This window comes from Falco naumanni, chromosome 11, assembly GCF_017639655.2.
Source record: "Falco naumanni isolate bFalNau1 chromosome 11, bFalNau1.pat, whole genome shotgun sequence".
NCBI lineage: Eukaryota > Metazoa > Chordata > Aves > Falconiformes > Falconidae > Falco > Falco naumanni.
In genome coordinates, this window is record NC_054064.1 from 16,537,954 (window position 1) to 16,552,017 (window position 14,064).

At 37.8% G+C, this 14,064-nt stretch overlaps 1 protein-coding gene across 10 annotated transcripts in view; it reads left to right on the forward strand.

The window, feature by feature from the left end:
- EVI5 (ecotropic viral integration site 5) overlaps positions 1-14,064 on the forward strand; it is an 82,939-nt gene that overhangs the window by 25,239 nt on the left and 43,636 nt on the right. For 8 of the 10 annotated variants that reach the window (XM_040610194.1, XM_040610185.1, XM_040610189.1 and 5 more), the window contains 6 exons: positions 543-603; positions 2,544-2,597; positions 5,008-5,040; positions 5,612-5,758; positions 11,552-11,686; positions 13,860-14,000. In XM_040610194.1, the coding sequence (XP_040466128.1) occupies positions 543-603; positions 2,544-2,597; positions 5,008-5,040; positions 5,612-5,758; positions 11,552-11,686; positions 13,860-14,000 (571 nt within the window). The remainder of the gene's footprint in view (positions 1-542; positions 604-2,543; positions 2,598-5,007; positions 5,041-5,611; positions 5,759-11,551; positions 11,687-13,859; positions 14,001-14,064) is intronic. The other 2 variants (XM_040610187.1, XM_040610196.1) reach the window with 2 other exon arrangements.

A 14,064-nucleotide genomic window follows, 5' to 3' on the forward strand; every position in this document is an offset into this window, starting at 1 on the left:
AAGCTAATACAAGTGGATGTAGTGTAAAATCCTACCATTTCGAGGCTAAACTGCCTTGGATGCCTTCTATAAAGACATTGTTTATCTCAACTTTTTTTGTTCTTGTTGCCACCCTTTTCAATTGGGACAATTTTGTGGTTTGCTGGAGAGGGGCCAAAATGGTTTTATATGCTTAAGATATTTGTCTCAAATCTCTGCATCTTTCTGTCTTCCAGGCTTTCCAAGCTCTGTTTTCTTTTGGCTGTATCTATTAAATTGATTGTTGTAAAAGCACATTGAGCGGTGATTACAGAGTAGCTCCAAATCATTGCCACTGTAAATGTATACAAGCAAGCACCTTGCTTCAGAGTGCTGGTTCAGGGTCCGCTCATACCTGCAGAAGTCTTTGTGTTTAAATTTAATGTCCAGTCTCAACGCTTAGAGTGCATTTCAAGTGGCCGCTTTAACAGTATCTCTGTCCTGCTGTTGTTTGTTAGGTATTACACCAACAAGCAAGTTATCCATAATTTTTCTAATGATAATTTACTGTTTCTAATTTTTAGGTTAGAAAAGGAATACACTACAATAAAGACAAAAGAAATGGAAGAACAAGTTGAAATTAAAGTAAGAGAGCCTGAACAAATTTATTTACGGATCAGTTGAATTCCTAGATGTGAGGTTACTTATTTGATCTGTATATGTAGCAAGACGTGTAACTCAGGTCCCCGAATTCTTTTCTTTCAGCATTTGTATTTGGGATGTCTGTTCATAAAGGACACTTACAGTGAAATTATTGAGACTTCTGGTGGAGGGTTAAAGAAAAGTCTTTGATGGGCAGCTGCTGTACTTAGTTAGTTTTTATTATTTTCTGCTGACTAAAGCATGATTATAGATGGCCTCATTTATCAGAGGTTCCAAATATGCTGGTTTAGATGTAGATGTCCCACGCAGGAGGTTTGTAAGACACATGTTAAGACAGAGTTTATGAGAATGTATTTGAGGGGTTTATCATTGATTTTGAGGTACTGATTGTTCTTATGCATTGAGCCCAAGATGGAGTGCCTTCTGTCTGCAGTCACTTTTGGGAGCTTTTGCAATTGATACATAATGTGGAAAACCCTCTACCCAGAGAGTGCAGTTTGTTTCCCTTTTACTAACTGAACTACTTCCTGTATGTACTTAATCACTGCATCTTTTTGCTTTTGTGACATAAATAGACTTTTGTTGCTCTTTTTTCCTTTTTCACTTTTTTTTCACAGCGTGGTTTTTCATCTGGATTTCCCTCCTTGTGTCATGTTTTCAGCTAGTTCCGTGAGAAAAGGCAGTGAGAGAAGTGATGGGCAAGTGTTGTGTATAAAGCTCAGTAGGGGGAGTGAGGTACAGCCTTCCTTCTTCCTTTTGCCTTTCAATATCAGTTTAAGGCATTGGTTCTTCAGGAAAATTCAGTGACATGCACCTGGGAGCGCAAAGGTGTTCCATGCTTTTTCAGGCAGTTTGTTACAGGCAGCGAGGCAGTTAGTAGCAGCATTAGGACCTGTTGTAGTGGCATCTGAAATCAGATTTGCAGGACTTAAAAGACAGCTCACTGCAGAACAAGACAGAATAAAACCATTCGAAAGACAACTGTAACTCCAGATTCTGGTATTTTAACATTTCAAATCCTTCTCTGCTTCCCCCCACACGCACTCCCACTCCACAAAAAAATTCCACCTCAACAAAAACATATTAAAATACATCCCCCACCTCCTACCTTCCGCCTCACCCCACCAAAAAAAAAAACCAAACAACCAACAAAACCCAGCAACCCAAACTGTTTGTAGGCCCTGCTTTGGGACCTCATAGAAACCATTTCTGACTTGCTCTCTCCAGCTAAGAAGCTCTGCTATTTTTGGGAGATGGAAAAACAAGCACATTGAGTCTGCCTCTTACTCCGGCAGAATAAAGCATTAATGAACTGATATCCATGGCTCTCTGCTTAGGGATACAGATCTCTTCTATCTGATGCTGAAATTTACAGGAAATGCACTGGTAAAATACGCAATTCAGTACAATTCTTTCTCACTTCTGGGGCATTTGAGGTAAATAATTCTCAGTATAATGTTAACAGATTGAATAAACGTTATGCTATAATTTAACATAAATTATTGGGAGGAAAAGGAAGTATACCTTGCAGCTATGTCATTAGCTTGTCCTAGTGCAGGGAGTGCGCTTTCATGTCCCTTAACCATGAAGACTGTCCAGCTGTGTTCATGTACAGGGGGCTCTCAAGTCTAATGTGCGGTTAAGCCCCGGGGCTCACCTGCAGACATACTGCTATCTGCTAATGCAACACAGATGCTTTTGTGTAACACAAAACTTACCATCTTTGTTGTATCAAGCTGTTTAAACTCATCTTTTGAATTAGTACATCATATAAAAGGATGTTTAAAAGGTCGTTAATTACTTCTGAGTTTGTATTGATTTTTGTAGATGTGATGAGGTAAAAATGTTGTTAGCTTGCTTGGTTTTTATCAGATTTCCAATTCAGACTTGAGAAATACAACTCTGAACTGTTTGCCTTCCAGAGGTTACGAACTGAAAATAGACTCCTAAAACAGCGCATTGAAACGTTAGAAAAAGTAAGTATGTTGGTGATTAGATTTAATCTGTGCTAATTTATACCTGGTGGCAATTTTATTATATGAAATGGAAATCTCAGAATTATAGCTTACTGGTTTTTCTGCTACTCTGGTGTTTACTAACAGTTCTTAGCCAAAGAGCATGGCGGTAACAAAGCAATTAGGGTCAGTGCTCACAAATGTTTTAAGATTTTTATGTCTGGCTTGTAGTAAATATGAAACTAAACATTTTGACATACCCAACTGTTGTACTGTTTTCTTTCTGTATTAGAAGGATCTGTTCAAAGTCCAGAAGACTATGTAAAATAGTGGACTGCTTGGGTGGAAAACAGGTTATTGTGAGACAGTCCGCAGTTTTGAAAAATGGAAGTTGCTGGGTGTTTTTATGTAGGAGCGAAATGACCTACCAATGACTGGAGAGTGATGGAGCTGAAAGCAGGTTACTTAATCACTAGTGAATGCAGCAGTAGAGGGCAGGTTGTTGCAGCATTCTCGTTCAGTACAGGAAGCCTGCTGCCATTAATTTTTTTACGTAGTTTTGAATTTTTGTAGCAATTTTGGGTACACGGAGGCAGAGAATATCTTTTTAAGACTTATTTCTCACAGATTTAGTCTGGAATAGGGTTTTTTTAGGCTTCTTTGTAACTGGATACAACTTTAAAACTACGCATAACTGTTGTCAATACATTGCCAACAGGCAGGTGGTGTTCTCCAGTGGCCTCCCCTATATTCTGGGATCATGCTTGTGACATTGCAGCTGAGCTTGTCTGCTCCGGAGCGAGAACATTCTTGTCTGTCTTAACCATGAACAGCAGCTGTCCTTCAACAGATTAATTTGAACGCGGTTGCGAGTTGCGAACAGTTCATGTTTCACAGGGAAGAAGATGGCGGAGTGAATTTAGTGACATAACTGAAAGATGTCACACTTCAGATGTTAAATCCGTTGCAGCTTCTTGAAAAAACAGTTAATCTCTGTCAGATTATAATTAATTGATTTCTGAATTTAGTTTGGAAAAATGCACACAAGGAGGACATATTGTGACAGTTGTGACCAAAAATACAATTTTATAAACACCATTGTTTCTAATGTTGAAGTGCTGATGAAAGTAACTGAAAAGAGCAGACTTTTTTGAAGAAGTTTGAAGCTGTAGCGAATCACTTCAGTGCTGTTGGCAAACTTATAATAGTAAATATGTCTGTTTTATACCAAACTCACAGAGGTTTGAAATCAGATATTTTTTTTTTAATTAGAAGGTCCATGATGAACTGCCAGACGCTAGTGCTTTTGCAAACTCTGTACTTAAAATTTCAGAATTAATTTTGAGTATCCTGTTCGGACTGGAATTAGAACATTTCAAAATGGGACGATATTATCTGTTAATAAGAATTTCTGAAGATCCTTATCATCACAACATATGAAATACAGATAACGAAGTATGAGCAAACGTGTTCAGTCTTCTGTTGGAAGCTTCAGGTTTTTTCCTCATCCTAACCTATATGATTTACTTGTCATTACTTTTAGCGTACCTTAATGAACTTAATTGCTGTACTGTAACACTTTAACTTCTAAGTAATAGCTCTTATCAACCAGCCTGGGCTTCAATTTTAATAAAAGTTCCAAGGACAAAGATGGTCTGTGAATCGATGTGTTCTCTGTTTTAGAATCTGCAAAGATTGAGTGATAGAGTAGAAATTAATTGTGTGACTGGGGTGGGGGGTGGGGGATAGGGCAGGGGAAGTGTAGTGCTTGTCAGTGTGCATAAATGAAGTTTTCTTTCTTGCAAAACTTTGGCAGGAAAAGAGAATCTATGAACTGCTCAGTTGAGTTGCTGCAAGAGTTCAGTAAAACAAAATAATAGTTGTCATAGTTGAAATTTTCTATTTGTGTCTGTCAGTTTGCACCATTTAACTCTCTTGCTTCATCTTTTTGGAAGCTTTAGTCTGCATGAATGCCTGAGTGCTTAGTGGAGTTTCCTTTGTGCTCAAATTATGCCTGCCTTTCATGTTGTGGATGGATCATACTCTGTCTTGCATCTGCCTACTAGATTGTATTAGGTCATGTTCCTTCCAGTAACTTGTGTTGATTAGGGAGCCAAGCCATTCAGATAAAAACACCTATCTCCTGTAGGTGACTTAAGTGTTACAAAAACCTGGCTTTGAGACCTTCTTGTATCAAAGATGGACCGTGTTAAATCTGTTTGCAGGAAAGGCTGCTTCCTGGGACTTTCAGGCTGAGTTGCCTTAATTCTATGTGAAAAGTTGTTAAGTTTGCAAAAAGAATTTGTGTAGAAAATGGGTAGAATTTGGGCATTTTCTTTCTCTCAGTTCTTGTCTTTTTGTCACTATTATCATCCCTTTGTTTTTTTGGGTTTTTCTTTTCCTTATTCCTATCTGAATTTTTCCTTTGTAGGAAAGTGCTTCCTTGGCAGATAGATTGATACAGGTATAGTCTTTTAGTCTTTTACTGTATGACTCTCTTCCTCTCTTCCTACTCTCAAAAACCCCCAAACTGCTTTAATGCATGCGTATTTGCATGCTGTACTCTATCCCTGCTTTGCTGATTTGGAATAAATATAGAGCTAATCTCTCGCTAGAAACTTGTTTAGTTTTGTTTACTAAAAATATATATAAACCCTATACCTGCACGTTACAATAATTTTCCTAACCTAATGTAATATTTTGGTAAATTCCTATGACAAATGGATTCTATGACACTGTATTAACACTGAAATTGAACATTGCAAACTTAAATCTGTGCATGTACAACTGAGTAATGTTGCATGAAAGGAAATTTATTGTATGCAAGTACGCAATTGTGCTTGCTAAACAAATGCTGAATTTTGTGATAAAGTACTAGAGCAGCTGTTTAGTACTACCTTGTCCTAAAATTTCTACCAATTGTACTCTGTGCTGTTTGCAAAACCAATCTTATGAAATAAGCAGCTAAGCATCACAAAGGCAATCTTTCTTGGATTTGTCCTCAATTGCTTAAAAAAAATAAATTATGTCCTAAGGGACAAGTGACAAGGGCCCAGGAGGCTGAGGAAAACTACCTCATAAAACGGGAGCTGGCCACCATCAAACAGCAGAGTGATGAGGCCATTACTAAACTGGAGCAAGCTGAGAATACCATCAGGGAGCTCCAACAGCAGCAGCAATGGGTAAGGAGCCTGGCAGCACATCATCTCATCTTTTTCACTCACTTGTGTTTATTTTTCCTCATCATGACATGGTCTCCGTGCTGTCCTTGTAAATGCTTGTTCATTGTGATTTGCATTCTGAGAGTTACAGATTGAACTAAGTGATGTTTTGGTCTGTTCATACTGATAGATGAGATTAATAACCCTGCATAGATACATGTTATTTGTTTAAGAAAAAACCCAACCCACAACAAATCACACCAAGCCAAAAACTCCACAACAAAAATACCCACCCCAAAACCCCACTGCCACCAAAGAAATACTAACAAAAAAACGCATGCAAAACCTTTGGTAGCTCCTAATGCCAAGATTCTAGCCATTGCAAATTGTGTCACTCTGAATACTCGGATTTGAGAGTTGATTCGTAATGCCTTTACCTAGCTTCTCATTTAAGTTGGTCTCTTCCATGTTAATGTTTCTTCTGCATACCCTTTTTTTTTTTTTTTTTTTTTTTTTTTTTTTTTTTTTTCCCCCCTAGCACGCTTAAACTTGCTGCTTGAAAAATAAAAAGTTATTGTCCCTGAGTCTGGAATTACAGGACTTGATTAAATAGCATGAGTTTATGTGCATATAGAGAAGATAAATAACTCTTAGCAGCTGTAGGTAGTACTGTGTTTGTAGGTACTGTGTGGCTTAGGTAGAACAATGTGCAAGAGTTCAGACCATTACTGTGAGACTGAAGTTACTTTCTCTAAGCCACTTACTAAGTCCTCAGTATCTTCTCTGGAGGGAGTGAGGGAGGCGGTTTCAGCAGTCTTCGCTTGCTGAATGAACTGTGCACTAGCAGTGTTGATGTGAATGTGCTCATACTAAGTGGTGTCCAAGGACTTGTCTGAAGCCCTGGGCATTTCTGGTGTATGAAATAAAACTTTTTAGAAGTGTAACATGCTGCAGCTGCTTATGAGGTCCCTTACAGGCAATATAGCAGTTTGTTTTACACATCTTCCACCAAAACTCTGGAAATAGGAAATACTTGTATCTTGTCTTGGAAGGTGGAGATGAGACTTACTGTTAGACTGAAAAGAAATCATAACTTAAATAGAACATTTTAGAAATATTTATGATGTCTGTTTAATGCATTTCTGTGTAAAGAAGATACCTCATTTAGAATAGTTGCAAGGAGTTATTAATGAGCTGTTACTCTGTAATGTGTAATGCTGTTTTTTATTTAATCTTCGCAATTTCTGTAGTGCCCTGCTTCCAGCTGGAATAGAGTTAATTTTTCATGCTGGAATAGAGTTGATTTTTCTTCCTAGTAGCTTGTGGTGCTGTATTTTGGATTTAGCATGAGAATAGTGTTGATAACCAGCTGATGTTTGAAGTTGTTGCTAGGTAATGTTTGCACTAAGTCAAGGACTTCTCAGTTTCTCAGGCCTTGCCAGCGAGAGAGCTGGAGGGACAAGAAGCTGGGAGGGGACACAGCCAGGACAACTGACCCGAACTAGCCAAAGGGACATTCCATACCATAGGTTGTGCTCAGTATATACAGCTGGGGGAGGTGGCCAGGGACTGGCCAGGCGTCAGTCAGTGGATGGTGAGCAATCGTATTGTGCATTACTTGGGGTTTTGTCCCTTTTTTGGATTTTATTCCTCTCTCCGTCTCTCTCTCCTCTCATTGCAATTATTATCATTGTTATTATTACTGTATTTTATTTTAATTATTAAACTGTTCTTATCTCAGCCCTCAAGTTTTATTTTTTTCTTGAATCTCCTCCCTGCCCCTCTGGAGTGTGGGAAGGAGTGAGCGAGCAGCTATATGGTACTTAGTTGCTGGCTGGGGTTAAACCATGACATTTACAAGGGGAAAAAAATGCAGAAATTATGATTAAGAAGATCAGGATGTTCTAGTGATGCTTTCCAAAATTTTAGGTATGCTGTAATCTTTCAGGTAAAATAAAATAAGAAATGTTTATAGACCTGGGTACCCAGTTGTTTACTGTCTGATTACAATAGTGCATACACTTTTGCAATGTGTTTTTGGAGGCATCCCTGTTACTTACCTGTACTCAATTAAAAGTTATTAAAACAGATTAAAATGCTATATTTATCTATAAGTTGATGGGTAATACGACTTTTTAGTGCTTTTAATTATGCTGGGGACTTTATGAAGTACAATGTTGGGGAAGCCTGGCAGGCTGGCTAGGCATGGGAACTGGTCATGAGCAAAACTGTCAGATAACTGTGGATTGCAGAATTGGCTGGATTGAAGCTGTGGGGGCAGACAGCTGGACAGGTACTGCGGGAGTGGAGAGCGTGTAAAATGCGAGAATGGGCAGTTAAGAGCTACACTTCCTACCCTGCATGCTTGCAGCCTTGTCTTCCTCCACTTAAATGTGAACATGAGTGGAACTGAGGCTGTAAATCCATGTGGCTATAGAGGGATTTGGGCCTGGTAGCTGACTAATTTTGCAGCGTAAGGAATCATACTGTGGTTTTGAGGGCTGTGTGAATTAACTTGGACAATGTAGTGAAAGTGTTAAGATGGTTTCAGTTGTTGGTTCCCTAGATTCTGCTGCATTAGTAAGGTTTGTAACTGAACAGGCTTTTGACTTTGCTAAGCATGGCAATAGGAGCAACAAATGTAAACAGCTGTGTGCACCTAGGGCACCGCCTTGTGGAAATTCATTAATTTCTTTTGAATTTTGGCATTTCACTTTTGAGTATGCTGGAAATCTTTTTGCTGCTTCCTAGTGCCAGTAGCTTTTCTCTCGGCAGTATTCCTCTTCAGTATTGTCTTAAGAATATTTGCTTTAATTTTTTTCTCCAATTATTTCAGTTTTGTTTATGAATAGCAAAAATGATTGTACAATGAACTTATAAAAAAAATGCCAAAACCAAAATGCAGTTCACTTTTACTTGTAAATTAAGAGGCAGGAGAAATAAGAGTAGGGTTGTAGGTTCTTTTTTTGTTGTTGGTGGTAGCAAAAGTATTATCTAAACCATAGTATTTCTAAGATGACGAACATACTTTGTAAAAAGGTTATGCATTTGTGTTTAAATATTATCTAGGGTTTATTCTATCTGTTCTATGAGGTTTGATAGCACAAACTGGATGGCTTAAAGGTAAGTATTGGAAGTGCTTACAGGATGTGTGTCTGTGTTTATGAAGAAATTCTCCATTGCAGCACTTCTTTGTAAGGCTGAATGCAAAGATGGGTAGAGGAGTATTCTTCTGACTGAAGTCCAACACCAGAAGCCCAAATTACATGCAACTTTAAATACTTCAGCACAGGAAAAATTATAGGGAGTTTGCAGTTGAACCAGAAAGCCTTTTATTGCAAGGTGTTGAGTCTTCTTAGAAAGGTTCTTCTTACCATTGTTCCGTAGTGAAAGAAAGGGAAGTTCTGCTATAGTAGTTCTCCCAGATGACCTGAAAATAGTACTAGTGATCATATGATAAATCACATATTAAGTGTGATCAAATGTATTCCACGTATTTCTGAATATATTTAAGGTCATTTGGAAGGGGGAAAGGAAGCAGAAGATAATAAGGTTTGAGATGGAGACTTCACACTTAATTTTACTTCGGATGCTAACTTTTACATCTTAGTAGAGAGCAATTTTGTCAGTGAAAGGTTTTTAAAAACAGTACATAACCTGTACAAATTTTTATAGTGATAACTAGGAAAAAAATAATTGTAAAGTTAACAATATTCTGAAGTGCTGGTGGAGTTCAGTGCTTCAGCTACATAAATATTTGCCGGAATGGTTTTGAAGAGAACGGTACTCGTCTGGCTTTGGCACATCTAATCTCACCAAAGACTTCTAGGTGTGGTGGATAACCAAAAGATTAAGAGGAAGGTGGTTTCTTCCTCATGCTGCTAGTAAATGAAGAACTGCATAGAGGAAGTTGTGCCTGACTTCAACAGAATACAGAAGGTTTTCTTTTGAGGCATGCTAAAAGTGATGTATTTGAGGAGTTAAGGGTGAGGATAATCAGCCTGTTCTAACTAGTTCCTAATAATTACGTGCTAAGGGATTTTTTCTCTGTTTTTTTCTCGTATTGTTTCTAAATGAAAAAGCTAGTTTCTGCTGGATGTACAAAAATGAATAATCTAACGATTTTTGCCAGTGAAATACACCTCTGGAGCACAAATCTCAGTCTTTCCCAGTGATACTCTAATTTTCAACGATTACTCAGTTCACCAGTCTGAATGCTTGAAAACTGAATCTGAGAAATGAGAGTTCAAGGTAAAATTGCTTTTTAAATAGGCTCTTCAAGTGTATTACGGGAAGACAATTTTAATTGTCTAAACATTCAGATGGAAGTATGTGCATTTTGCAAGGTAATATTTAGTCACATGTTTGGTTGTTGTTACAGCAACTCCATAATGCATAGTTTCTTTTCAGGAACTCATGCTAAAATGACTGATGATAATTGATAGAATATATGCTTTTAACTGAGTGTTGGAACCTTATGGAAGGCTTCACTTTATTTTACAATACACTTTATTTATACTACTTTTCAATTTGCAACCAAAATGTAGAAAATAAAAAAAAATAATGTATTTTAAGCGCTACAGTTAGTGCTTAAATGCATAAACAAAGTTAACTAGGCAGCTGCTGGACAATCTGTTAGTTGCCCTTCAGTATAGAGTCCTGGAAAAGCATTCTGTAATTACATGTAATAATCTGTCATTGGCCAAAATAACATTAGGAATGGTTGTGTCAGTCTGAGATTTTACTATTTCTGAGATTTTAAGAAAAGCTGCAGGAAAACAAATCCAGTTGTGTGAAGCCAAGCAAAGGCTTGTTTCTTTCGCAAGTAAATGGCTGTAGAATTACGTTTTTAGTGCTTTGTATTACAGAAATCTTTTCAACACAGCCAAGCAAAACAGTGTTACTGTAGATAAAACCTTTGGCTGGTGTCTGGAAATCTACATTCACATTGTGGTTTTTGTCACAAACTCTAGAGCTTAAGGCAAATACATAAAAGATTTTTTGCTGAAGAAGTCGTTCTTAAAGTAATTTTCAAACGTTGTTTTTACTATGACTTTGTGTTTCCTTAAGTTCTGAACTGCTGTTTTATTACTGAGGGAATGTGTTTGGGTGTGCAAAGTTGACTGGCGGTAGTCTTGAAGTCCTTTATGGAAAGAACCAAATTTCTTTGTAGCTCAGGCCTGTGCTGTCTGTCAAGGGGCTGTACTGCTGCTTGTGTCTGGATTTTTCTCATAAATCTACAGGGCTTGCCCTGGAAGAGGATCTCAGAAGGAATATGTATAGTGTGAGCAAATGAGAGCCAAAGGCTGGAGTGGAAACCAAAGTGATCATCCATTGAAGCATACATGGCTTTCTTTTAAATCCAGGATTATGGAAGCCTTGTTTTGCATCTGCATTTAAGTGAGTAGGGATCAAGAGAGATACTTGTATTAACCTTGTAATTTAGCTAGCCTTTCCTAAGCATCTTTTTCTGCCTATTACACAATAATCACAGATCCTTTGAGAATTTTTCAGTTTGGGTAACAATGAGGAAAAACTGTGAGTTGTTGCTCATCATACTGATGGGGTCTCAGTTTGGTCTTAAACATTTGGCTGTGGAGGTGCAGCTGTTTGAGGGGCATAGTGTTAGGGTTCTTATTAGCAGTTTGGATGGACACGTTAATAGACTTGTATAAGGTAAGCGCTTCTGTTGGTCTTAAGCTAGTATTCCTAATGTTACACATTTGAATGTACTTTTCACTCCAAATCTGGCATATAAAACCCCTTTCAAACCATCTGTGCTTCATACTAAATATATTTCTGCAAACTTTGTAGCATAAATGCAGTTCACGGTACAGTGAAGACTTTGTGCTACAACTGGAAAAAGAGCTGGTCCAAGCCAGGCTGAGTGAAGCAGAATCCCATTGTGCCCTGAAGGAGATGCAAGATAAAGTTCTAGAGATGGAAAAGGTAAATCAAACCAGGACCCTCTGTATAAAATAGCACTAGAAACAGAATACAGATCCCTGTAATTCTTTGCATAACTCTGCTTTAGAATCTTCTCTTCTGTGTTTTCACAATTGCAAGATGCTTTCCAAACTTGAAGTTAATGAGGAAAAAACTAAGGTCTCTTCACACTGGGAAAGGTTTGTGAAGAACAGATTGCTTTTCTCATATTCCTGAAGCCCACTGCAGTGGAAAACTTGGATTCTGGTGGAGCCTTTACAGTAAACATAGATTGTTTCAAAGTTGCATCCTCCAACAAGAGCAGGATGCTTAGGGTGAGCATTGAGGTGATGTGAAACTAAGTAGTTTGGGAAGGGAGGAGGAAAGAGTTCAACACTACTGTTCCCAGGTCTTGAGTTCTTGTGTGTCTTCTGCTTTGTTCCATGATGGACAGGGAAATATCTCCACCGTTTAGTGCCAAATCTCTACTGCTTTTTGAGTGCCATCCCAGCTTGTAACTTACTGATCCCAGAGTTCAAGCAATGCTCAAACCAGCTGTCAAACATTGACATTTCTTTGAAGAAAAACTTAACTGCAAAATAAAATAGAAAAAAAGGAAAGAAAAAATCTCCACTAACTGACCTATCAAAGCACACTTTTCAGATCCTGTTGTATTGGCTTTGGAAATTGTTTCCTTGTGGAAATTTTGAAGAGTTTTATATTCAGGAATGTGGCCAGACCCACTGGAGTCAAGATTTTACTTTTTTAAGTATCTGAGGGCCCTGGTGGGAGTCTAACAGGCTAGTAGTGTGGTAGTTTTCATTGTAGTGAACATTGGAAAGAATTCGGGATCTAATGTATTTCTCAAAGGTCAAAAAGACTATTTTTATTTAGCCTTCATCAGCGTCAAGATAGCATATGCTGAAAACTTCAGTGTGGAAAAAAAAAACCCTGGAGCAGTAGGGAAAATTCTTGTGTGCCAGACACTGGGATGTACAGTAGTGTTTCAGTCTGTCATGATAAACTTAGATGCATGAGAGAGCGACTGAAATCAACTGCCTCAAATGTCTACAAATACAGCTTTTTACTGCTGTTAGTGATGTGTCATGTAATCTGGGAAAATTCTGCTCAATAACCCAAGATCTGTATGGCTGTACTGACAGCGATGTAAACATTCGGAAACACACCCTATCACTTCTTATATTTGCCAGTACTTGGATCCCATGATTTTGAAACATAGAGATGCTAATAAATGGCGGTTGTGCTGTTTTCCCTTAATCTTAATAATGTACTTTACTCTCAACTCTCAAGAAAACCCAGCAACTGTGAAAGTGTAACATATCTACAAAAATACTTAATGTTGCTGGAAGTCACTACTGAGAAATACAGCAGAAAGTGCTGAAGCACAGTTCAACTGAGTATTTGGTGACCAATGATTTGATGTAGGGGTATCGTAATTAGGCAGACTATGTCCTTTTTCTTCCCCTCACTTTTTTCCCAGACTTCCATTATTATGCTTTCATCAGAGTTTTACTTTGGCCTGGTCACTCCTGCCATGTGTTTTCCTGTTTTCTGTTTAGCTTTCTCTAGTCTTTCTACGTTTTCCTGATGTGTTTCTATAAACATCCATGTACTTTCATCTACAAGACCTTTTCTTGACTGGTTGCTGTTTATAAATACTAATGAATGGTTCCTTTGTTAACATATCTGTTCTTCTTTTTAAAGACAGATGACCTACTTCCCAAAAAAAATTTTGCATTTATTATTTTTTCTGTAAGTCTAAATAAAAACTGTAACTGTAAAGGTGTAATTTCAGTTCCTCATTTGCTTTACTCTTATCAGCTAGCTCTAAATGTTACAGGTTTCTGTCCATATTTTTGACTATGTGTAAAATAATGTAAATAATGCTTCATTAGGGATGCCATCTAGGGAAATCTGGAAGTCAGAATACTAAAAAATACCTTGCCAAATTTTTTTCTGTAGTTTGCAGTTGGAAGATGTTTATACATGCTCGCTATATCCAGGAGCTTAGATTTTTGAGGGATTTTATTTTGCAATAGATTTTTATTTTGAATTAATTCTTGTCATTAAGTTCGGTTAGTGGGAAGAGTTATCATTCCATGTCTATATTCTTGGAGTGGGTCTCACTAAGCAGTTTTATTCAAATACGTATTTAAGAGAATGGTCCTTGTTGCAGAGGAACAGCGCTCTCCCTGATGAGGAAAATGTTGCTAGACTACAGGAAGAACTGATTGCAGTAAAATTAAGAGAAGCAGAAGCTCTGATGGGTCTCAAAGAACTAAGGCAGCAAGTCAAAGATTTGGAGGAACACTGGCAGGTATGGGTAGCAATACACTTCTAACAATTTTTATTTTCAGTGAATGATGATAAAGCAAAAGTCT